This window comes from Aythya ferina, assembly GCF_964211825.1.
Source record: "Aythya ferina genome assembly, chromosome: 3".
In the NCBI taxonomy this organism is placed as follows: Eukaryota; Metazoa; Chordata; class Aves; order Anseriformes; family Anatidae; genus Aythya; species Aythya ferina.
In genome coordinates, this window is record NC_140298.1 from 115,200,120 (window position 1) to 115,227,585 (window position 27,466).

Here is a 27,466-nt window from a genome sequence, read left to right on the forward strand (position 1 = left end):
ACACATGTAATTCTAGTGTATCATTGCAGTTTGCTTCAATTATCCATACCTGAGCATAGCTCTTGACATTGGCATTCTTTGTAGTTGCTCCAAAACCATACTTGAAATTGGAGCCCTGACTGTTCCAGACTTGGATTGTTTCAGCCCATGTTTTTGGTTGAGATGAGAGCAATATATTCTCACCGCAGGTGATGCCTGAAGTAGTAAAGTAGGTATATTTTATTACATAGCAAGGAAGCAAGTTGTAGGGTGGAAGGTATGACGGGGAGAGTGTAATTACATCCTAAACAAAGGGTCTACAATGCCAACCTATTTCCCCTGTGATTTTAAAGAGGACAGTACACTTGATCTTATGAAAGTGTCAGGGAATGCTACTTTGATTTTGGTGAGCTTTTAACTACAATGTGCTACACAAAAATGTCTGTACTTAGTCATACCCACAGTCTTCTATTATGTCATCTTGTCTCCAGCAGGAGCTAGGAGCTAAAAGAGGGTACTTAAAGACAGGTACAAGAACAGGGCAAGTACACAGCTTCCCTCTCTCAAGCTCCAACAGTTTGTCTTTCAGGGACCTTCTCTGACAAAGATGAGGTTTTTGTGTTTAATAATTCTCCAAAGATATTCTACGACATCTTAAAATGTATCCATATTTCTACTTCACATGAACAAGGTTCATCTGCAAATCAACATTAACCCATAAGCTTAGGATCGATGTTGTTTATGTACCGTCAATAACTCTCTGATCTGTTGGACTGATTTCCATTTCACACTTCTTTGCCCATTTCTGAGCATTTTTAGCAGCTCTCTCATTCCAAACCTGAAAGACACAAAGGAAGAAACAAGTCACAGGCAAATTTGTGCAGTCCATGAAGGAGAAGAAAAACATGGGGAATTATTTGCACTTGGAGTGCTGAATGCTTTGGGTTCCTTAAAAGAAAGCAAAGGAGCTGTGCCAGTTTACACTACTGGGCATGGGGCATGGGCACCATGTTTCTTCAGCCCTTAAGGGCTGCAGATCGAGCAATTCTGTAGAATATCACAGTCCAGATCTCCAGAAAATCCTGATTTATAGAAATGTTAAAACATACTATTACCTTCTTTTACCTTTGTGCCTGAATTAACTTTGTAAGATACAGTGCAAACGGTACAAAATTGAGCTTCAAGCCTAGGAGAGTTGAGCTTCAGCTCCTAGGTGGAGCTGAGATGTAGTGATAGACACCAGGCAGTCTTTGAAGCAGGGGAATGTTTGCAAGTCTTACCATGCAGACTTAACCATAAAGCACTGAGAAGCTCTGCCCATTGAATAGGTATAACAAAAATATCAAGAGTGATGTGTATGGTAACAGCAACGAGCAAAACAAGTTCATCTGAGGCCAGATAGCTATGCAGGTCTAGGCCTTTTTTTGCCTTCCCCATTATGTTTAATTCAGAAAAATGCTGCTGGTACCCCAGCTCCACCCTTGCTTTGCCCACTTTCCTTCATTCAGGGCGTATGTTTCTTTTCTTCCAAGGTAAAAGCTTTCCCTGAAAAAGATTGCAGTTTATGCCTATTGCAATGAGAAAACATAAGGCAAGAATTTGTGATTCACTTTGCAGGCTATATTAATACAGGTTTAACAACAATAAATGGATATGGTTGCAGTAAGCCTGTGTTTATATTTTCTCTAGACAGATGTCCCTAGATAAGGGAGATTTGCCATGTTGCTTAACTGAGTTTTTCTAACTGCAGAAACTAAGACATGTTGGTTATGAGAGAGGTTTTGAGCAGTGCTTGGGGCATGTTCTTTGCAATAATTTTACAAGTGCTTACAGCACTGAAGTGTGCAGACTTAAAGCATGAAGCCTGCAGAAACACAGGGATAAAATTCTGATTTCTTAATCTGAATCCCAGAGAACCTTTCTTGCCCTATCTACTCACTGAGTGTGGGTTTTTTTAGAAGGCTACAATCTTCTGCTAATGATCTGGAAAGCAGGGTAGTGGATATGCATAGCTTACCATCTTCAGCATGTTCCTGGCTGTTGGAACTACAGATCTTCTTATTTGATTGTGTTCTTTAAGGATGACTTGCTTGTTTTTCAGCTGAATAATATTTTGTTGCTGAAGCATCTGTTGTTTGCTTTGCATCTGAAAACCATTGTATTTCTGTTGTGCTGGTTGCTGAGGTTGCTGAGGTTTCTTTATTGGTGGTAGCTGTACTGGTTTCTGTATTGGTCTGATTATCTGCTTGTGTATCGGTTTTTGTGCTGGTATGTGTATTGGTTTCTGTATTGGTTTCTTTACTGGCTTCTGTATTGGGTTTTTAATGGGAAAAGGTGGAAAGAGGGGTGTGTCCACTTGTTTACTCTGATACACCTGGAAAACAGTAAATGATTGTTCCAGTTATCCAAGGTTTACTAAGCAAGATAGACTGTGAAATTCTTGTCAAAGTAAAGCTGCATGGAAATTCTAACTTTCCTTTATTGGTTCTCCTATTCTTGTAACTGGTGATTTATTTATTTTTTCTCCCTCCCTTCATTTGAACCATATATTTAATAAAGAGATGTGACCCTAAGTGAAATTTGTGATTAGTATTTCTACCTTCAGAAAGAAAGATTTCTACTCTTCATGGAGAAAGCTTAGCTCTGGAACCAAATGTCATGACTGGTTTTGACCTTCTGTGAGTACTAAAAAATTCCTAGATCTCATCACTTGCAGGCTTTGGAAATATGTGAAGCTGGATCAGAATTTAAAGCCCTTTGCAGACCATCTTCTGAAATACATAAGATCAAGAAGGCAATGAACAATTTAAATTGCCCCTTATCCAGTGATGACAGGTTTTGAATCCTGGCAAAGAACAATGGTAGCAATGCCCACATTAGAGTTTTCAGACTAGAATGTTCCTTGGGAAGGGATTCTTCCTGCTTAATATCTGAAAATGAATCCTCTGAGTCTAAGCTAGACACCTTACTCTTAGTCATTACTGGAGAGGGCAGACATAGCTCATCAAACAAAACCCAAACTCCTTTTTCAGACTGGAAAAGCTATTCCCTAGAAGTACCTCTTTCTCCTTCCTTTGTTTATAGTGAGAGCCTGGGAGAGATCTAGATGATTAATATTTTGATACTTAGGTTGGTGAGATGAATTTCACCATTAGTGTGATGATTTGCATGCTAGGAACAAATTCATCTTACTTAATTTTAGACATCTATACCATAGATGTAAATTTCTAAAAGTCATTTCAGTTTGCCTTCATGGTCAATGAGAAAACCACAACATGAGAGAGACTAAATTTTAAGATGTCCCAATAATATGAATAAATCTCACTTCCCCCTGCTTTGACTTCAGAGCTCAATTCTAGGTTTTAAAAGCTGTTGTCAGTGACCTAGAATGGCACCTAATGCCATTTTAAATGCCCAGAGAGCCCTAACTGTTGTTCCAGAAGGTTAAAGCTCTTTGTACAGCCTGTAGAGCCTCTCATGAATGTCTCAGGCACCTTAGGCAATCTCAAACTGCACTGAGACATTTCTGCTTGAGCAACTAAACCTCCCTCAAGAGGTTTTGTACATCTTGTTCAATTTATGGCATTTACAGTAGTAGAAACTACATCTTGGCCAGTTATCTTAAGCTCTTGGTATAATCAGTTAAACAAGCAATTTAAGACATAGGTCACCTGAGCTTTGTTAAAGAAGGATAGGATATTTCAGATGGAAAGGACCTACAAAGATAATCTAATTCAACTATCTGGGTACTTCATGGCCAACCAAAAGTTAAATTATATTAATGAAGGCATTGTCCAAACTCCTCTTGAGCACTGACAATCATGGGACATTAACTGCCTCTCTAGGAAACCTGTTTCAGTCTTTGACCGTCCTCAGAGTAAAGAATTATTTCCTAAAGAAAGAGATGATGAGCATTCCTAAAGAACCTATTTCTTTTCATCCCTTATTAAGCATATCTTGATAAATAGCTCACATCCAAATGTGTACATAGTAGTACACCTTACATCTTACTACATCTTACAAGGTTAAGATCACCTCTCTGAAGAGAAGTGAAGATAAAATATCTGATACTTAGGTAAATTATTTTAGAGCAGTATCAGTTCATATTCTTTTCGGAAAATGTATTTTAAAAATTATTTTTGTAAATAGGAGAACATTTTTTGATAGGCAGAATTTTAATACATAAATCTTAGAAAAACAGGAGTTCATCTTTGTTGTGGAAAGGATGTGCAAATAATAATTTCAACCCTGAATTGCAGAGTTCGAGATCACTCAACCCGCTCATGTAGATATCTAGACAATGTCCTCAGCAATACGCAATATAACTGTTTTGCATACATGAATGGTCCTACCTTTGCATCAGCTTGGTGTATCAAAGCAACCAGGCAAAGGATTGCAGTTATTGGACCCATTTCTACAAAGGAAAAAACAAGCAAACAAACAAACAAACAAAAAACCATTAATATCTGTTACATAAAACTTGTGGTTTTCTGTGATATGTAAGCAAAATGCAAAACAGCCTCAAAATCAAACACACCACAGAGTGTTTTTTTTTTTTTTTTTGTTTTGTTTTTTTTTTGTGAATGGTCACCGCTATCTCATATGGAGAGAAGGCTCCACCTTGTACTGAGGCAGAGACCACAAGTAGTATAAAGTTGCATGTTTCTTAAAACAGATAGATCAACCTCCTCTTGATTTCTTTATTCAAAATGCCCTGAATTTTTAGTATTTCTTTCATCTTTGCCTCCTCGTATAAAAAAAAAAGTCCTACGAGGAGCGGCTGAGGGAGCTGGGCTTGTTCAGCCTGGAGAAAAGGAGGCTCGGGGTGACCTTATTGCTCTCTATAGATACCTTAAAGGAGGCTGTAGCGAGGTGGTGGTTGGTCTATTCTCCCACGTGCCTGGTGACAGGATGAGGGGGAATGGGCTTAAGTTGTGCCAGGGGAGTTTTAGGTTGGATGTTAGGAAGAACTTCTTTACCAAAAGGGTTGTTAGACATTGGAACAGGCTGCCCAGGGAAGTGGTGGAGTCACCATCCCTGGAAGTCTTTAAAAGACTTTTAGATGTAGAGCTTAGGGATATGGTTTAGTGGGGACTGCTAGCGTTAGGTCAGAGGTTGGACTCGATGACCTTGAGGTCTCTTCCAACCTAGAAATTCTGTGATTCTGTGATTCTGTGATTAATACATTCACTTGGGGCCACACCAATGTGCTGTTCAAGCAAGCATCATCTGTTTTGGGAACTTTTATTCTGGAGTGGGGTACTGTTTACACACATCAACAATTGTCTCCATTTCTTTCCTTCTCCCTGTTTCCCAATCAAATCAGCATCATAATCTCTCAATCAGATGGTGCTGATCACCCTCAAGCAGCATCTGGCACATAAACAAAACCTTCAGCCAATACTGTTGCAATTGGTCTCTAGCTGATAAGATACTTTTTAGAAGCAAATACCACAGCATGCACACAGTCTAAAACCCAATCATATTCATGAAATATTTTTTTCTACATGTCAGAAGAAGCAAATCAAATATTACATATCTTTTTGCTACTGAAGACATACATGAAATTACATCTTTTCAGTTGTTAAAGAATGAAGATTTGGCAAAGTCCTTGGTGAGACAGACTTTGAACTCAACAGTTTATCTTAAAACAGAATGAAGGAAGTAGGGAAAATGTGTAATAAAATTAGTTGAACATAATAAACCTTAAATCCGGCTTCTGAGGAAAATCCAGTGTGAGCAGTACAGTTCAGTGGTAGAGATCTAGGAAATCCTGCTTGACAGGGAAACTATTGGTATAAGAACTGTTAAAACTGTAAATCTACTATGAAAATACAGTAGATTCACCAATTCATCTCTGCTAAGTGATTAAACAAACATGTTTATGTTAGGTGAGAAGAATGAGTTAAGAAAGACTGTAAAGAGCTTTTCCTTATGGCAAGAACCAAAAGATTGATTAACATCACAAAGAATTAACAGCAAGTTTCCAGTGTCCTGTAAAAACAACTTATATTTAATTCTTCTTTTAATCAGTGGTGTAAATATTTTTTATTCCTAGAATGATGATTTTGAAGAGATGGCAGTAATACTGTTATTAATATCCTGTTAGCTGTTTATTAATTTTAATATCCTGTTAACTGTTTAATATCTGAAATTGTCTCTAGATTTATGATATAATTTCCCTTTCATTTATGTTGGGTTTATGTTACTGAAGTCAGAGGATTTTCTTGCTCCTCTGTGTGTGAGTCAGCTCTACATGTGTGGTGTGAGAAATTTATGTTTATTATAGTAATAACAGTAATAATAAAAATAATAAATAATGATTGGGGTCCAGACTTATTTATTTATTTATTTATTTTTTTTTTTCCATTTCTAAATAGTGCATCAACTCCATTACTTTCATCTTCACTGAGGTGCATTCTGATCTCTGGCAGGGCACATGTAGATCCATTTATAATTCTAGTTTGGAGCTAAATCTCTAAGCAAAATTCAGCACTGGGCAGAGGGCATGGTAATGGCCTACATGAAGTTTTCCTTATGCTTGAGATCCCTTTTATGTTTACATTTTATGAGTATTCTACAGTAGTTTACAGCATAGGAAACACTTTCCCTTGTGATTGGAGCTCACTCAACCAGAGAACATAAACGTACCATGTGGCTATGCCTAGCCAAAAGATCTTGCTAATACTAAATTATATCTTGTGCTAATAGTCACAAGAAACCATTCATGAACAAACATAAGGCATGAATCGGTGTATCAGAATTTTTTTTTTGATGCTTGGCTATGCAGAACTTCAACATACAGAAACAAGATCTTTCTGTGACTACAAAAAAAGTGCTGCAACTGGAAACATAAAACATTTCTAGCTTCAGAAGTAAATTTGATGAAAATACCACACATCTTCAATTGTCAGACCACACAATCAAATTCATCTTTTAGAGCAAATTTATTTGGCATTAGTTTCAAAATCAGAAGATGACTGTTCCCAGATACTTCCATGCCAATACTATACTAGTCGATCAGCTAAATCACTTCTACACTTTTGAAGAGACAAATACCAGCAACATACTTTTATGTAGCTCTGCTTGAAAACTCGTATGTTTCATGCAACTTCATCAAATGTTAAAACAATATTAAAAATCTTCTAGTTAAAAAGCTAGGAACAAATTATATTTGAAAAATACAGTGCAGACTTTTTTTTTTTTTTTTGTGTGTGTGTGTGTGTTTAATCTTGGTACTTCACTCCTCAGAAGAGACTTTTTCCTGCCAGCTGATAAAACTTTCAGGGTATAACAGGTCTGAAAGTTTACAACAGTAAGGATATTTTTCACTTCAGTTACTTTGATATATATATATTTTTAACTGTCTTTGAGTTTGCATCTATAAATTTCATTTTGTAACAAAATTTTCATTCTGCATTAAGAAGACACAATCATCTTATTGTATATGAGAAGATATAATAGATATTTTAAAATAGTATATACCTGAAAGCTTGGACAAGTACTTGACAGCTATAGATAGCAAAATATTGAGTCTAGCTGTACTGATATATACCCACATTCCAGATAAATAAATTCCACATAACAATAATTCAAGTTTCATTAAAAAAAAAAACATTTCTTGTGATTGACTATAATCAAATACAAAATGGATTAATATATGTTCACATTTGAAGAATGAAGCAAGCAAGACCAAGTGCTACTTTTTGATATAAAGAATCGCAAATTAGACGTCATGTGAAGTGTTTCTCACCCAGATGAGTAGAATGTTTTCTAAGCAGAAAATGTAATTTTTTAAAAAATTCTTAAAATTAATAGAAGCATGCATTTTCTTTTAATTACCAGGTTTGGTAAGACTTAGATATTAACTAAGTTAGCATGCACAACACAATGCCCAATTAATGCTGACCAAGTGACTCTATGGATAAAATTTCTAATAAATTAAATTCTCCATACATTACCTTTGTCTAGGTAGACTTCTCTCTTGGGAAGAGTGGTAGAAGTCAGAGGCTTTCCTCACTCTGGGGTTGTATATATATATATACATTCACTTCTCTTTCTTTGTCAATATTTATTGCAGATAAATGACATCAGCTTTGGGGTTGCACATTTGAAAAGAATGAACTTATCTTAAGAAACAGGTGACTGAAAATGAAACAATCTAACTGCATTGCTCTGGATTTTTTTTTCTCTCTCTTGTTTACAGGGCAAGGAAAGGGAAGATAAGAAGCCATTTTGCAACACAAAATGACTTTGCCAAAAAAGCTTGTAGGTTGATCAGCAGGCTGTAGTGCCGAAGTTGTGTTCACAAAATGAAAGCTCAAGTTTTGGGTTAGCTGCTTGGTAATTGTTTTTTCTGTCTCTAGCAAAAGAGTGATATAAATTGTTTGAGGCAGAAACATAAGTCAGCCAGTCACCTTGTGGCCATGCACAGAATGACCTACAAACTGGGGAACACAGTGATATTTTCTTCCAAGTTGTTCCTGAACTTTCATTTACTAAATAAAATGTGTATTGCATTATGTCACTGAGACCAAAAAGCTGTGGCACTGGGCATTACTTATATGCACAATAGAAGACTGTCATCCCATGTGTTGCACAAAAGTAACCTACTTGTAGACTGACTACATATGTGTATCTCTTCCCCTTCAGTCTGAAGAGATGTTTGAATTGTGTTTGATTTATTTTTATTTGTATTTATTTTTTCTCTCCAGGACAGTATCATTTAACTCACCTCATGGCACCTTTACTTCCACTGTCCCTGAAGTAGTATCACAAAATCTGCTTTGGCAGATTCTCAATGCTCAGCTCTGTTCTGTTTAAATACAATTTGTCTTGCTTCCTTCTGTGGTACCTGTTGGCTTTCAGGGGTCAAAAAACATCTCCTCATTCTTTACATGCGGTTCTCTTCCTCATCCTTGCCTTTGCTGTGATGTCTCTACACTGAGCACCATCTTGGCTGATGCTCAGTTGAGTTTACTGTCTATAAATTACAAATTCAATTTTATTTCAATATTTCCTGTTTTCTGCAGAATTTCTGCAGCTGTTGCTGTTGGTAACATTTTAATATTGGATTATAGTTCCTTTGTAACAGAGCTGCTTTTGTTCTGTATTTGTATAGCGGGCAGTACTATGGGAAGTTACTTGCGATAAGGTCTTCCATATCCTTCAAAGTTCTGAGATAAGGGCAAGGGGGCTTTTTTCTCTGTGGTAACTTTATTTTATTTTATTTTATTTTATTTTATTTTATTTTATTTTATTTTATTTTATTTTATTTTATTTTATTTTATTTTATTTTATTTTATTTTATTTATTTTATTTTATTTTATTTTATTTTGTGTGTGTGTGTGATAAATTTGATGAGACTATAGTTATTAATATATATAACTACAGTTATTATCACAAGAAAACCCAATAAATTGCCTACCATTGCTATTAAGATTGCATCTCTATTGACTGTGAGGGAAGGCAGAGTTTGGCAACATCAGATACTCAATGTCTTGGAAGATTGTTCCATTTTCCCCCCAATACCATGTAGACAGTGTTTATCCAAGCTTGAGTAGAAGACTTTAACTGGAAGCACACATTCCCTTCTGAATCACCCCATCCATTGCACTCAGTAATTTTCAGTAGTTTGTTACAATCACCTGAGCTTTATTTGTATTGTTAAAATGAAATAATACCACTGCAACCATTTCTTTAAAACATGCCACACCTGTTTAAATAGTCAAATCCATTTATTTTATAAAGAATATCTGTCAGTTACTCTACAAATCATGGTCTATGGGTTAAATAACTGGGAAGAAAACAAAGATTAATAAAACTGACATCCGGAACCATGGTACAAAGAGTAATTTAACATATCAATTCCCTCTCCCTTAAGTGGACTACCTGAAAGGGTGGAGCACTTTAATTAAAAAAAAAAAGAAAAAAAAAAGATTAATTCCAAAAGATTTTGCAAATATATATATACATATATATATATTTAAATTTATTATTTTATTTTAACATAGATACATCTATGGAAAGTTAGTTAGTTCAAAACATAAACAAATTCAGCTTGAGAGATTTTTGATGTGGAAGTTCTTCCAGCCCATATGTAAATCTGAACTATAAGAGACTGATTTGAACCCAAGCAATGCAGGCAAAATTCCAGTTTCTTCAATTCTTCAATCCCACTGAAATTAATGACAGCTTAGTGCCTTTGATTAAAATTCATTCTGTTCTGTGTGTTAAGGTTTTGTATAGATGTTTTTCTTAGCCATACAAAACACCTTGAAGTACTGATTATTTTAGCTAATTTTGTTTTGCAAAAAGGAACATTATTAATTAATACAACCCAAATCACCTTCCACTCCATATGTAGAGTAGAACTATTAACAAGGAGATAAACAATGGGGTAATAATTTTAACAGATGTTTACATGGGCATAAATGCCCCCCTAAAAGCTAGCCAAGGCAAAGGCAAGGTACAGAAATGTAGAAGCACTGAGATTCTTTGAAAGCTGTTGGACTACCAGAGGTTTGAGATGCTGGGCACTGACAACTTGTGTGTTGAAAATTGTGATTCCAGCACTCTACTAATACTGTTACATTGTCTTTGATCTGGAGGAGCTGTGTGTTCAACCAGTGTGGAGAACAGGTAGAGTAAATCCACCCTGCACACAGTAACACATGCTGTAATGTCTGCCCTCAGCTTTTGGAGAAGAAAGCCACTCACCATGGCTTTTCTCCTCCACCTTTCAGTCCAAGTAGATGCACCAACTCTGCAGAAGCTGCCCACTCTGGCACAACTGCAGACTGAAATTTGCTTTCCCTTTGCAAAGAAGATATTTCAGGCACCATTGGCTATCAGTAATTTTTCAGGTCCACCCTCAGAAACAGGCCTGCAGACCTGCAGTGTGACTGCTTCCCATAAGGGCTCAGCTCCAGATTACATAGTTAATGACTTCAGCTACAGCCACCTTTGCCTAAAACAGGCTATACAAACAACTGAAGGTTTTCATGAATGCATTTTTTGTTTGCTACGTGAGTTTGCTGGGAAAAGGTGTTTCTTAAATATAATAATAATGACGGGCAACATGTGGCCCTTTGCCATGAATTCTTGAAAAATGTTTCAGCCATTCATACCACATATAAGCATTTTAACCTTTTCTTGTGCTTGAAGTAAAAGTATACTAAAACAATATTGTAGAAAACATAAGAGGTCTGGTCTTTCTGTAACAGTGTCCAGTTGGTAAAAAATATCTTGGACTTGTTAGGACTGAAAGTGTGTTAAAATGTAGAAGAAAACAGGAAAATCTGATTCAAAAGTCAGTGAATTCTACACAGACTGTTCCATTGGACTGGCCACAGTAAACAAATGAGAAACTTTTGGAGCAGTGAAAAGATGCATTAAAGATGCTCCACCTAAAGTCACAGTATACCAGCATGAAGAATCACCTGGAAATGATATTGTTGATTAATCACAGTTTGACTTGTAATAATTAATGAACGTCCTGTATTTGGCCACAGCCAAGCTTATTTGTACCGCAGCTTCTCATCATGTTCATAACAGCATAGAAATGACACTTTGAAATGGGGACCTGCTTCATAAAGGACATATAAAACCTACATAACCAGAGGATGCATTACATGACCTGTCACAGTGCAACTCAATTAAGAGGGCTTTCCATGCACCTCACTGAAACTAATCCATTCCATGGTCTGACATGCAGAAATCATGGAAAAGAGGCAAGAGGGAGCATTCAATTGCATGAAAAAGGTCCTGATAAAAAGCACTGTAAAGGGAGGCATATAGTTCTGGTTCCTGCATCCTGTAATGCCTTTGCCTTTTGCAGAGGCATGATTTGATAGAAAATGTACACACAGTGCAGGAAGCAGAGCTTGGAACACTCTGATTTCTTGAGTGCTGTAATGAGCTGTAGAAAAATAATTGTTAAAAAAAAAAAAAAAAAGTTTCCTGGCTGAAACCGATACACTTTTGCAAGTTTCTGATATTGGAAAGTACCCAGTTATTCACACTAATGTCAATGATATCTAAGTACATGTGCTTACGTTAGTGCTTTTCTATGATCAAGGTGGGGAAAAGCAAATCCATTTCTTAATAAATGAATCAGATGAACAGACTCTTTTGAAAGAAGTCATGAAAGTTAGTTGTATTTAACTAAAAAGGGTATGCGGATGCCTGCATAGTTCACCCATTGTAGATCTATGTCTGTGCAGACCTAAATCTAAATGTAGAATCCTATATAAAAACTCTTGGCACCATTTCATATGAAACAAGATGTGCAAAGCACAGTGCACTGCTAAAGATGCACAGGGCATGGAGAAGACCTGCTCCCTTCCATAGGGTACTTTGAGGTCTGGCAGGATATTCTGAGACACCCCAGCAGGTTCTGGGCTCCCAACTGAATTAAATGCTTAGACATGACTATCAAGGGTGTCTTGGGAAAGTCTTATCTTATGCTAAGATATGTACTTGTTGTCTTCATTGACCTACATTCAAGTGGATCTCTAGGTGAAAGGCAGATGAGATCAGTAGCACCTGATTCCCCCTGGAACATATCCTCCTGGAAGCGATGTCAAGGCACATGTAGGATAAGGAGGTGATCCAAGACAGCCAACATGGCTTCACCAAGGGCAAATTGTGCCTGACCAGTCTGGTGGTCTTCTATGATGGAGTGGCTGCACCCGTTGACAAGGGAAGACCAACCGATACCATTTACCTGTATTTCTGTAAGGCCTTTGACATGGTTCCACATGGTCCCTATTTTTTTTTTCAGCCAGAAATTGTTACATAAACAGTAAATAAATACTCCCATCCTTCTGTTTTCTTTGTGACAGATTTCTCATAAATTATGTCTATATAAAAAATTAATCTAATTCAGAAAAACTGCGTTCAGAGTTGTGTGTCTCATAGCTTTGTTTCACCTACCATTACAAATTCAAGTGCATTTACTGACCATGGCTGGTTTAAGTTGTCATCTTTGTTCTGTGTTTTGACTTTCTGCAGTATTTTATTATTTTAAAACCTGGAACAGTGACTCCTTCTAATTCGGTTTGCCAGGTACATGTTGGGACGTGTTGGAACCTTCACACAAAACTTAGTGAATAGGAACTACTGAGAAGGAGGGAAAAGAAAGGAGACATAAAAAGGGAACCATGCAAAAATAAGATACAAGTATACTGAAAGGAAGGTCAGATAAGAAACAGGACACCATTGAGCATGACTGTTGAATTCATACCCACATGCAGTTATGCTTTGTAGAGGAAGCATGACAATGAGATTTTCAGGTGACTAGAACAAAATTTTGCTTGTCTTGTGTCCATTGACTACACAGCTAACAGCTAGACAAGTAATTTAGCAATCAGCTCTTAAAACAGCTGTTACTCTTTCTTTTCCTCGTGTCTACTGCTGGCAGTGAGAAGTTACTGCAAAATGTTACTGGATTTGCAGTTTGCAAGTGCAAAAAGAAATAGGTATTAACTCTTTTACTGTCCTCAGCTCTTAACAGCTCAATACCTTTGGCTAGTGTCTTTTTTACATTTAGGATTTTGGGGGTGGGAATCCTGTCCCTCACTGCATTTATGTAACTGCAGAGCGGTAGAAAATATCAGTTTTGCTGTAACAGCTGTGGATGTGGGTTTGCAGAGGCTGCAGCTGGGTGCAGAGATGAAATGGATAGGGTAGGAAACACAGGGCTAACAGTTCATAAAACCCATAGCATAAGGGCAGAAGTCTATGATCAGCACTTTGCAAACAGTGCAGCAAGAGCCTTGGGGAATTTGTTGCAGGTTGAAGCTCTTAGGGTTTAATTTCTGATCCATCCAGCTCAAACTAAGCAGTTAAGTGTGTTTGCCAAACAAATAGAAAAACTGTGGCCCAGTGAAGGAAAGCATGCCAGCTGCGAGTCAACTTGTAGTTGAAAAATTATTTCTGACGTTGGAAGTAGTAGATCTTTCGTGTCCTATCTGTGACACCAAACATGAAGAAGAGGTTGTAGAACAGCTGTCTCCACGCAGGACTACCTCAAAATCAGACACTATGCATGAGAGCATTGTCCAAATGCTTCTTGAACTCTGGGAGGCTCGGTGCCATGACCACTGACTGCCCTGGGGAGCCAGTACTGTCTTTTCAATGAAGAACCTAACATCCAACCTGAACCTCCCCTGATATGGAAAGCATGCCACTTTTTAATGTCAGCTTGGGTTGGGCAGTTAGCTAGCCTGATATTCACTGATTTTGAAGACAGTGAAGCCTACGGAGAAAGGATATATTGTGGTGTTGTCATGAAACACATTTTAATCTGTCCCCTTTGCAAGCTGTAAGAAGTCGTTCCTCAGCTAGATGACTCAGAAACTGTAGAGTAACCTCTTCAGAGGAAAGGGAATACCTTACCTGGATGCTTTAATCTAAAGAGAAATTATTATTTTGGTATATGTCTTCATTGCTTTGAATCTGAGCTTTTCAGTCCAGTGAAAAAATACAAAAAAAAACAATTACAGAAAAAATCGGGATGACCTTGCATGTAGAGAGGTCAGAAGTGTATTTTGGCCGATGAGACAGCTACAAACCAATTTCTCAGGCTGGGTACACAATGTCTAATTTTATGTCACTTCTTTTGATCAGGTTATAAATCTATGAATATTTTATTTATTTATTTTTACTTATTTTGGTCCAGAATGTTCAATGCTAGAGGTAGAGGAGTGTTTCTTTTGTATTCTTGTTTGTAAAATTGTGACCTAGATGAAAAGAACTCTTTTAGTTACTCTGAAACTACTGGTAGTTTAGGTCACATCAGGCATGTTTTGCCTGAAAATAATTTTTCAGAGCTGTTTAGACACTATTCCTTTTTCCTACTAGAATGGGATTAAAACACCCAAGGACGCAACATGAAATCCATCTTAATTCCCTCTGTCTTAATAGAGAAGACATAGCCATTCTTAATAGAGTTCCCCAAAAGTGGCCTATACATTATTTTGGGGGACCTGTTCGCCCCTATTGACCTCAAGTCTGGAGCTGTAAGCTTAAATACTTCCTTGGAAGCAGGGCAGATATATTGCAGTGTTTCTTTAGAAACTGCAGGCCCTATACATTTAGATGCAGGTGCCCGCAGTGTCTGTGGGTGCCATGTAGGTCTTGCCTTGCTTTTTCCTCCTATTCCAGAAGGGTGTGGGTCTCTCAAAAGTGATCTGCCAGATCCACACAGATGTACTATAGACACTGTGTCATCTGATATGGTGTGAGACACTTGTGTTTGGGCATCTTAGCCACTTCCAACAGAAAGAGGCTGCAGGGGAGGGAAAGAAAATGTTCATGAGCACAAACTACCTCTAATCCCTGGTGATCAGGGCACTCTTCCTAGAGGGATATGTGCTTCAGCATACTGAGGCAGGACAGGGATCCGAGTTTCCTACACTGTGGGTGAAGTATTTTATTCACATTGGTGAAGGAGATGGAAATCTAACAATGTTGTGCACTTCTCTTTGTCTTTAATTTCCCTGTAAATAGACTGAATTAAACACATTGTTCCCTGATGATTGGGGTGATCCAGTGTGAATTATTTCTTCTCTAATTTGTTTGAGAAATGGCAAAGAGAATGTCATACCTAGTTATCACAAACGACATTCCACAATTAGGTCTCTGTTTCAGCAACAGAAAAAGAACACCCCAAAGTAGCAATTACTTTAATAATCTGTTCAGGAAAACAAAACAAAGCAAAACAAACAAACAAAAACAAAAACCTAATTTCCAAAGTCTGAGCCTTAATTTTAAAACTGTCTCCCATAAAGTGACACTTCAATAAATATTTCTTTGCTTATTTAGTTTTTACAGAACAGTTTGGCACTGTAATTAACAAGTTAGGGCACTGCATATTTACAGATCCTAGTGCTCTTCTTCAATAATGCTTCACATTTGTATTTTTCTTTGAGAATGGTTTATTACAGTGCAACCCTGGGCAGCATTCAGTTCGTTTGTGGTGAGAGAGGTTTAGGAATAGGATTGATGTCAGCATTTATCTGGTAGTAGAATGGAACAGTCACTACCTAGATCTGAAAACTAACTTCTGGCTATTTATTTAAGTACTTTGTCAAGGTACGACCTCATAATCTTGAGGAAACAATGCACTGCATGAAAAAAATAGAGATTGGACTGGTTTGGGGAAAGTACTTAACAACTGTGGGAGTCCCAGGCTGGTGACTTTTTCATACTTCTTGTTTTAAATGCAGCTAAAATTCTAATATTGTCATTTATAGCATTTTGATGAAATCTTAAGACTGTGTCTGTAGATTTCTGCTATAGATGATTGTTGATTGAAGGGTTTCTAAGATGATGAGGGGACTGGAGCACCTGTCATATGAGGACAGGCTGAGAGAGCTGGGCCCATTCAGTCTAGAAAAGAGAAGACCTCACCAATGTATATAAATATCTGAGGGAAAGGTGTCAAGAGGAGGGAACCAGACTCTTCTCAGTTGTACCCAGCAACAGGACGAGAGGTAACAGGCACAAACTGAAATACAGGATGTTCCAGCTTACTATGACAGGGCACTTCTTTACTGTGAGGGTGACAGAGCACTGGAACAGGTTGCCCAGAGAGGTTATGGAGTCTTTCTCTGGAGGTATTCAAAAGCCACCTGGATGCCATCCTGCACAATGTGTTCTGGATGACCCTGGTTGGCAGTGTCATTGGACCAGATGATCTTTGGATGCCCTTCCAACCTCATCCATTCTGATATTCTCTGCTGGTGTGATTATTCTTATTATCTTATTATATTTTAAAATGTTTTTTATGTTGTAAAGGAGATGTATTGATTTCTGGATTGTGTCTTATTGCAGTATTGCAGTTTATTTTTATTTTTATTTTTATTTTTATTTTTATTTTTATTTTTATTTTTATTTTTATTTTTATTTTTATTTTTATTTTTATTTTATTTTTTCCTGACTATATATTCATCTTGGTAAAGTTCCTTCTTCTTCCTCAGAAAGGAAGAATAAATAAATCCCTCTGTCCCTGTTGCTCAGGCTGCTTCTTGTTATATTTCTTCTGAAAGCTGTTGATGTAATGTGTGGCCAAATGCACCCTCACTAAAGGTTCCATTGCCTGAGGGGCCATATTGCTTAAGATGGGGAAATTATGTTATTGGAATTATTACAGTTTTGAACTTCTAGTACAAAAGAACTGCAAACTTCAAATATCTGCAGGAAAGAATCTACTTTCTTTTTTACTGCATTTGTGCAGTATTTTAAGCTATCAAGCAAATTACTTAGCCCAACAAGGTTGAACTTGCAAATCTCTGTTCTAAAAAGCTATGCGAGGAATTTCCACAAAGTGCAGTATAGTTGTTACATACTGAGTCATCTCTGTATCTCTGTACTAATATTTACAGAGCAATATATTATGAATTTACTTGCAATATCAATATGTCAATTTAGGACTTACAGATCGTGAACAAAATAAAACAATTAAAGTAGAGGTCTTACTAACAGGATGGTGGTTAATGCAAAAACATGATTTTTTTTTTTTTTTTTAAATCTCTAATCCATTGTAGAATAGAGAATCATAGAATGGTTTGGGTTGGAAGGGACCTTAAAGAACATCTAATTCCAACCCCCCCCCCCCGCCATGGGCACAACACCTCCCACTAGACCAGGTTGCTCAAAGCCTTGGGCGCTGCCAGGAATGGGGCACCCACAGCATCTCTGGGCAGCCTGTGCCAGGGTCTCACCACTGTCTGAGTAAAGAATTTCTTCCATATATCTAATCTTAATCTACCCTCTTTTAGTTTAAAGCCATTACCCCTTGTTCTATCCCTACACTCCCTGACAAAGGGTCCCTTCCCAGCTTTCCTTTAGGCTCCCTTTAAGTACTGGAAGGCTCCTGTAAGGTATCCCTGAAGTCTTCTTTTCTCCAGGCTGAGCAACCCCAAATCCCTCAGTCTTCATAGGAGAGGTACTCCAGCCTCTGATCATCCTTGTGGTCCCCCTCTAGACTTTCTCTACTAGGTTCATGTCCTTCTTGTGCTGCTGGGGGCACCAGAGTTAAATGAAGTGCTCCAGGTAGGGCCTCAGGAGAGCAGAATAGAGAGGAAGAACAACCTCCCTTGACCTGTTGGCCACATTGCTTTTGATGGAACCCAAAATTCTGTTGGCCTTTTGGGCTGTAAACATACACTGTAGGGTCATGTTGAGTTTTTCATCAACCAACACCGCCAGTCTTTCTCCGTAGGGCTGCTCTCAATCCATTCTCTGCCCAGCCTGTATTTGTGCTCAGGATAGCCCCAGCTCAGATACAGGACCTTGCACTTGGCCTTATTGAACCTTCTGAAGTTTGCACAGGCCCACATCTCAGGCTTATCCAGGTCCCTCTGGATGGTATCCCTTCCCTCTAGCGTGTCAACCTCCTAACAAAGATTGGTGTCATTGGCACATTTGCTGAGAGTGCACTCAATCCCACTGTCCATATTGCTGACAAAGATGTTAAACAGCACTGGTCCTAATACTGACCCCTGTGGAATACCACTTGTTGCTGATTTTCACTTGGATATTGAGCCATTGACCACAATGCTTTGAGTGCAACCATGCAGAAAATTCCTTATTCAAGGGGTCCTTCCATGAAATCCATATCTCTCCAATTTAGAGACAAGGATATCATGGGGGAGTGTCAAATGTTTTTTACATGTCCAGGTAGATGATGTCAGTTGCTCTTCCCCTGTCCACCAATGCTGTAACAATCGGAGAAAGCCACCAGATTTGTTAGGCAAAATCTGCCTTTAGAGAAGCCATGTTGGATGTCACCAGTCACCTCTGTGTTTTCCATGTGCATAGTTTCCAGGAGGATCTGCCATCCCACCTTCTCTCAGTAATGCCAATGATGTCATAGCCCTGCAGATGTGCACACATCTCTAACTCCTCTTTTTTATTGCCCATGCTACCTGCATTAGAATAAAGACATTTAAGTTGGACCCCTGATGAAGCTACTGGGGTGGATGTAATTCATTTGTGCAGCTTTTCAGGTGCTCTCCTTCTCACCTGTGATCCTTCTCCAGGCTCTGGGCATTGCTGACATTGACATCAAACTGGGAGGAGTGGGATGGGTTGAGGTTCCTCCCCCCAGGCAACTTTAATTTGAAGGCCTCTTCACTAGCTTGGCAAGCCTACGACCAAAGTTGCTCTTCCCCTTGTAAACCTTTGATCCGCTTTTAAACCTCTAGGTCATTTCCTGCCATTTTGTGTTCTAGCTTGTTGTCTTCCATCTTGCATTTATATGCTTTATTATTCTTTTGCCTCATCTTTTATCATCTCAGACAACATTTCCAATTTATTATACTCTTTTTGAATTCCAGTCCAATCCTCTACGTAATATGGAACCTCAACCAGCTTGGTGCCAGCAAAACTTTTTACGATTGAACTCCTTGTTCAACTATTCAAGTAAACAATGAAAATAGTGATTGCCTCACACAGCATGGGAGCCCTCAGGGCCACTACCTGATATGAATTTTTCACAACTAAGTGATATGCAAATTGAAACATTCTGAGTTTCAGCTAAGTGTGTGTTCTCATCATGGACATTTAATCTAAGCTCTAAACCAGATTATCATAGAATCATTTAAGTTGGAAAAGACCTCTAAGGTCATCAAATCCAACTGTTAACCTAGCACTGCCAAGTCTATCACTAAATCATGTCCCTAAACCATTAAACCATGTCCCTTTCTTTGTTTATATGCGATGACATATAGGAAAATATTAAAAGTCTTATCAAAGTTGAAGTACATCTTGTCCATTGCTTTCAGTTTACTCATTTTACCAATTATCCATCTATCAGATGAGAGCAGATACACCCTTGCTGGACTGGAAACTTCAGGTGTACCTGATGCAAACCGATTAAGTTGTTTATTGATCAGTGAAATTGCCTTGAGGTAACACACAAAGCAGTAAGTAATCTAAATCAGTAATTTAAGTAGTCAAAATAATCCATACCAATTAACCAAAGAACAAGCTACTAATATTAATTGACTGATATGTAGCTGTGCAGGTGATTATACACAGCTGTGAAACTGTTAATTATAGCTCTTAAATCTAATGAATCACATGGAGCCACTATGAAATTACAGTTCTATAAATTCTATAGCATCACTGATGTCTGCAAGTATCCACTCTCTTACTGCCAGAAGATTCAAAGAAGATTTGATTTTATTCCTTATTTTCAATTTTTCTGAGTTTGGGACCATCCCAAACTGCCTTTGCACTCTCTTTTCTTTGATCAAACTCCTCTCAAATAAACAGTCCTTCCCTAATTACATGTTCTCCATCAAGCCTAGGCTTTCACTATTCTATTGAAAACATGACATTTCTGATACCATTCCCTATGCAATCTTGGACTTATGTGGCATTGCTGATATGATAGATATAAGTGCCATTACATCCCCAACCACCCCTCTCCTTGCCTAATTCTTATTGGTTATATTTACTTTACCATATCCAGTCACTAGACTTAATTATTTATTATTAATCTTCTTTCTTTTGCCTAGCTCCACTTGAACACAAGAAGGCTCTTATCCTGTGTGCAGGTAGTCTGCATGCCACAGCAGCAGGGTAACCTGTTTTTCACACTTCTGCTTTGTGCACTCATGGTTCCCTTTTAAGGACTTAGTCACTGTAGGGCCAGGTTCTCTTGATGACTGACAGGAACTTTGACGTCCTACATGTGTTTTGTTCTCAACAAAGCATTTATGCATTTATTTGTTTTTCCAATAATTTGATCCAGGATTTTTCTTTGTATCAAAACAGGCTGTTAAGCCCAAAGTTACTATGATTCTTCATTTCCATTTTTAGAATGAATTTACATATTCATTCTTCCCAAGGCTCTAAACCACCTCTTCAGTCAGGGGGTTGCTTTTATGAAGTTGGTCGTTCATGGTTCAAAGATTTGTTTGATTAGTTTCTTAAGTATCAGTGGTGAATTTCATCTTAATTGAATACCTCTCTGCCATCTCACTGCTATCTTCAGTGATATCTTCAGTGATATCTTCGGTGCTATATTCAGTACTATATTCAGTACTATATTCAGGCCTCACCTGGAGTACTGTGTCCAGTTCTGGGTTCCCTGGTACAAAAAAGACAGGTTTCTCCTGGAAAGAGTCCAGCAGAGGGACACAAAGATGATACGGGGCCTAGAGCATCTTCCCTGTGAAGAAAGGCTGAGAGACCTGGGTCTGCTCAGCCTGGAGAAAAGAAGATTGAGAGGGGATCTCATCAATGTGTATAAATACCTGAGGTGTGGGAGACAGAGGGATTTTTCCAACCTCTCTTCAGTGGTTTGTGGGGACAGGACAAGGGGCAATGGCCACAAAATGGAGCCCAAGAAGTTCTGCACCAACATGCAAAAGAACTTCTTCACGGTGAGGGTGACAGAGCACTGGAACAGGCTGCCCAGGGAGGTTGTGGAGTCTCCTTCTCTGGAGATATTTAAGGCCCATCTGGACACCTACCTGGGCAGCCTGCTCTAAGGAATCTGCTTTGGCAGGTGGATTGGACCCAATGATCTCTCGAGGTCCCTTCCAACTACAATTCTGTGATTCTCTGATCTTTAATCTTGAAGATGGATTTGTCTTTTTTTCTATTGTAAGAAAGACAACGTATGTGGAGATTTATTGCATTTCCCCTGTATACAACTACATTTACAGGGTCTGGCTGGAATGGAGTTGACTTTCCTCACAACAGTCCACATAGTGTTGTGATTTGCACTTGTAGCCAGAATAGCATTTGTATAACACAAATATTTTATCAAGACTCTATCCAACCTCCCCCAAAGCCAGTAGGCTGGGAGTGGGCAAGATGTGGGGAAGGGACCTCACCAGGCTAGCTGACCTAAAACAGCCAAAGGGATATCCCATTCCATGTTATGTCACACTTAGCAATGAAAGCTGGGAAGAAGAGGGAACTATGATTATGAAATTCTGTCCTCCCAAACACCTAATATGTGTATTGAGGCTCTGCTTCCCAAAACATGGCTGAACATTGCTTGCCAATGAGAAGTAGAGAATAGCTGTTTTCATGCTTTGCTTCTGTGCAACATTTGCTTTTCTTTTTCCTTTTTTTTTTTTTTTTTTTTTTTTTTCTTTTAATTAATTTATCCTTACCTCAGCCCATGAGTCATTTTATTTTCCATTATGGTTTCTCCCCCCCCTTCTCCTTCTCTTTCTTTGTTTGAGGAGGGGAAGTGAGAGAACAGTGTGGTGGAGTTTAGTTGGCCATTGGTTTGAAACCACCACACTGCTTTGGGCATCCCCATATCTGTGCAGCTTCAGGAGAGAGAGAAAAAACTTCCACGTCATGACATTCTCATAAGATAGATCTGCAGATTAGTCTCATACACTTTTGTCTTGCTTGTCCTTTGCTCTATAAAAAGCAAACACTTTAGATCACTGAAGTACCACTCCTACGGAGCTAGAGAGTGTTTACCAGGAAACTTTCTGTTTGCTGAAGTAATTTTTCTTTAATATTCCCTCTTGTACAACCAGAGCATTTTTTCACTTATTACAAGAACACGTTAAGTGCCAAGCAACAAATTGCAAGCTCTGTTCAGCTTATCAAATAAACAGTTAATGTATATTTACCTTAAAAAACGTCATCATCTGAAAGCCTAAGTTTCAGAGTAAAGCAGTTGCTTTCCTTGAATTCCCTTCCTAAATCTTCTCTTTTTCTCTCCTGTGTGAAAGGCACAGGAAAACACAGGAAAAACCATGCACAGTAGCAATAATATCAATCAGCTGTGTGGACCACGGTGAGGGTTATGCAGTTTAGAGGGGATGCCTCCAGCTTCCCAGTTCCTTGTTCTGTCACCTTTAATGTTATCACCTCTCTTGGGTCTATTTGCTCTGGCATCTTTATTCAGGCACAAACTGATCAAGCAGGAGATAGACAATCTTAAAACACCAAGAAACTATGCTTCTGGAGATCCAGGAGAGTTAGGTAAGGGGTTCAAAGAAATCTCCACCCTAAGGTCTCAGTGCAGTCCAAATATTGTTTGAAGGTTTCCCTTTTGTCTTGCCCTTGTTCAGCTTAAAGAAGTACAACCTGCTCTAGGCTTCCCTACTTGAGCAGAGAGTTTGGATAATATGACCTCCAGAGGTTATTTCCAACTGCAATCTTTCTGGGATTCTGTGAAATAAGGTGATTCACTTCATCTGTACTTAGCATATCCAGCAAGTCATACCAGATTTCTTCTGGAGAAGAGAGGTTGCTCACCAGTGTGCCATGGAGCATCGAAACCAGACATCCTTCCCTGGTCCATCCCATAGGGGACCCTGGCCAAAGGCATAGCCAGCAGTGCCAGCTCCTTCAATTTGCGGTGGTGGACACCTCCAGAAAGGCTTAGGAAACTGCTTCCAGTCTACGCAGAGATTTTGGATTGATCATTGATGGTACCATCGGTGGGATATTGTCTCTGGGCAGCCAGCACAGAGAAGCATTTTCCCTGCACAGCTTCCTCTCCGTCTCTTTCCTTGCAGCCAGGAATGCCCAAGCATACAGCATGAAACCCCAGCCGAACCTCTTAGCATGGAGCAAGCAGAGGTCACTAAGTGCATTGTTGAATATTCCTACCGGGAAAGCAGTTCCAGACAGTAATCTTCTAATGAGCATGGTGTTGCATTGCCCTCTAACGGAGCGCAGCCATACCCTGCAGAGAAGTGTTGTTACAGACTTGCTCTGCACACACAGTCTTTAGCTGGGCGCAATGTTCAGCCATGTTTTGGGAAGCAGAGCCTCAATACACATATTAGGTGTTTGGGAGGACAGAATTTCATAATCATAGTTCCCTCTTCTTCCCAGCTTTCATTGCTAAGTGTGACATAACATGGAATGGGATATCGCTGGCCCCTAGAGGATGGCCATCCTGGGGATAAGAGAGGTGGATGGCATTATAGGGGCTTCCTCACCTCTTTGCAAGCCCAACTCTGAAAGGTTATTAATTAATTAATTTATTTATTTATTTACTTATTTTGTGTTGGTGTAGTAGATTTGCTCAGGGTTTGATATCTGATTGCAGCTTAAAATCTGTATGCAATGACATTCAGACAGAAAGGCTTTATATTAACACAAATTTATTATATTAATACAGACTTGCTTCCAACATGAGAAGCTGTATAGGATAAAGTTAATATCACTGCAGCTGAAATCCCAATACTGGCTTCTGCTGCTTTGTTTTTTCTTGAAATGGTGACACCACCTTCTAGCAGTCTCTATAAATTTGTTATTTTAATTTCGAGTACCCTGCCTTGTATGTTTTTCCTTCTTGATTCTTTTCATTTTTTCTTTATGGCTGATAAACAAATGGTGAGCAATGAAGAGCAGTTTGCACTTCAATTTCAGAATACTTGCTTAAATCAAAAATAGAGCTGTAAGGAACTTTGAAAAGTCCAAATGCAGAATTCACAGACCTAGAGCACTTACCTAAAATGGTTTCACCTATATTGAATTTATACTCTGCTGATGTGGCTCTGGGAAGCAACTGCACACTGCTCGGCCTGCCAAGCAATTAGTCTCTGACAGTATATAATAAAATAAAATAAAATCAAACTTTAAACACACAACTGCATATTTAATAAAAACCAACACAGTCCCAGATATTCATTCCTTGCAGCAGGATGAGCTATTTGATATACTTTTTGTCATTATTTATCCACATAATCTTATATAAATATGAATAATGCTTAAGATTATGTTAATTCAGAGATATTTTTTTTTTTTTAAAGTAGGGTATGTGAGAATGGAAATTAATGCCTGAAGTTAAGCTCAGTGCCAGAAGGTGTACGATCACAAAATATTAGTTTTATTTCTTTATCATTAATTGATGTTTTTTTCATGTGTGGAATTTGATTGGATATCATTAATATTGCTTCTTGTTTGCTGATAATACACAGTTATCTTATTCTATGTAAGCAGCAACTGGTTCATAGTAGGGCTGTATTTATTACGAAAAAAATTTACTCATTTCTTCTGAATTTTCTTATCTCCAATTTCCAGTTATATCATTCTCTATAGACATTATAAAAGCTGCACTGTACATATGCCACCTGCTATTGTTGTTCATACTCTTCTGTTATTTACAACACCAAATCTATTTATTATTTGATAAAACACATAGACCCACAGCAAGAGAAAGGCGCCTGCCTTCCTGTCCTGCTCTCTGAATTTGAAGGGTCTGCAATTTCTCCAAACCAAGTGTCTCGGTGCACATCCTGGCCACAGAAAAAAATCTGTCTCACAAGAGATATGGCCTATAACTGGTCTGGAGCCTTGGAAGTCTACAAGAAAATCCTTAAAGCCCTCAAGATAGACAAACAATATTTTTTGCTTTACAAGGCAGAGCTGACATCACTTTGCATGTATATATTTTTGAAATGATGACATATTTTTCCCCCAAAGCATACTGCAATAAGTTTTAAGTAGAAAATTTCATATGACGACAAGACAGGGTGAACTCTTGTTACAGTAGTGCTGCAGGTATTGTTAGCAGCTACAGAAAGCAGGTGGCAAACCCTTTCTGAACCCAAGAATCAGGTTTTACAACCTTCTCACTTTTGAAACCAGTCTTTATGCTTTTGCATGCAGCCAAATGATTAGCAAAGATTAGCACAAAAATAATTCTGCTTTCTTAAACTTCAGAAATTGGAAACAAGTTCATGCTGGAATTTTTCCAAACTGCTTGTGGCCTTAGCTCTACCTCAGGATGCAAGACCTGTTGCAAATATTTGCAAGATATTAAAAGACACGTGATATTTCTTTTATCGAATCGATCCTGTTCTGACTACACTAGCAGTATATTTAATAAATATTTTTGACTCTATGATAGCACACATTTGAGTACTTTGCTCTTCTATGATAATGATGACTAAGACTGAAGGAAGGATCTTAACTGTGCAAAACTTCTTGGCATAACTGAACTAGTTTTTGGCTAAAATTTTTACAGCACAAACAGTTGATATCATTGGTCCGTGATCCAGAAAAATACTTAAGCATACATCCAATTTTAAGCCCAGGAGTTTTTATATTCAAGCCAAAAGATTCAGCATCGTGGAAAACTAAGCTCTGCATGTATGTCTATTACCTTTATATATATATATAATTTGAACACAAAGGGATACTGCTAGATGTGAAAAATTTCTCTGTCATAAGGTTAAGCTACCAGCATTTACTGTTGTGGTGGGTAGATTTTATTTATTTATTTATTTATTTATTTATTTTCCATTCTTGCTTGAATGTGAGGAATTTACACCCGTTAAAGAGACACAGACTGTTTCCCATCCCAATTTTGCCAGTACAGGAGATTATTTTTTGCTTTATGATTATGTATACATACACAGGATGTTCACTAAACTCAAAAAAAGAGCCATGGAGAGGGTCAGGATAGCCCCTGGCTGCAAGAATAGTTTTTGTGGTATACTGTCAATAAAGGATACCCTTTTAGCTGTGCCTAGCTCTCCCATACTGGTAGAGAAAATTTAGTCATCTAATGCAGGTCTCCATATTCTACAAGCCCATCTAAATTATATATTCAGGATAAAGTGTGTTACCTTGGGTAAGCAGGTCATCTTTTCAAGTTTCATCTTAATTTTTAAGTTTCAGGAGATTAAATATGAATCCCTGGTATACCAAGGCAAGCTTTATCCCAAGACTTTTCTTAAAGTAGTAAAGAAGATGAAACCTAAATTAATATTTAATAACAACAACAACAACAATAATAACAATAATATTCTCCAGGTTACCTGAACAGAGGCATTTTTTAGTAAACTCTCTTATTTCTAGGTGAAAATTTCTCTTTGTGTAACTAAGAACAGGCCTGAACCTTACAGTTTCTTTTGTTTTATCAGCAAACTGAATTGTTGTTGTTATTGTTGTTATTGTTTTGGAGTTGTCAATGTTCAGTTGTTACTGAAAATGCTAATTTTCAGTAACACCGAGAGTTCAGCTTCCCATGTTCATTTTTCCACCAGAGGGCACTCCTCTATTTTTAATGAAATCAAATTTCTGAACAACATTGAGCAGATTTGCACAGTTTGGCATGTGCTGTACAATTCTAGCTGAAATGTGGCAAGCAGAAAATTGCAGGATCAGAGACACCCTGTCACACATCTGTCAATATTATGTGTTATCTGCTACCCTCCCACTGCCCAGCTGATGGGCACTGCAAGTCTGCAGTATGACAGATGTTTTGGGTTTGTGTACGTAAAATAAATAGTCAATAATATTATACACAGTGCATGCAGCAAGGATATGACTGAGCTTAACCTGGGATTGAAGAGATCTGTGTCTATGTGACCAAGGAGAAAGGGTCACCATGGTGAGCACCAGATTTTAGCATTTTTATGGAATATTCCATTCCCTTGGTTGCTTAGTGTTTTTATATTAGTGTATGGGAATACATGTAATTATAAAATCAAATCTATTTTGGAGCTGATGCAGCTTGGATTGAGTTTTGGTG

The 27,466-nt window shown here is 38.1% G+C and overlaps 1 protein-coding gene across 1 annotated transcript in view; it reads right to left on the reverse strand.

Annotated features, from left to right (window-relative positions):
• Nucleotides 1-27,466, reverse strand: part of LOC311433260 (uncharacterized protein) — a gene marked incomplete at both ends in the record, with an annotated part of 55,085 nt that overhangs the window by 1,841 nt on the left and 25,778 nt on the right. The window contains 3 exons of the mRNA XM_084512183.1: nt 50-195; nt 727-817; nt 1,997-2,353. Coding sequence (XP_084368309.1) covers nt 50-195; nt 727-817; nt 1,997-2,353 — 594 coding nt within the window. The remainder of the gene's footprint in view (nt 1-49; nt 196-726; nt 818-1,996; nt 2,354-27,466) is intronic.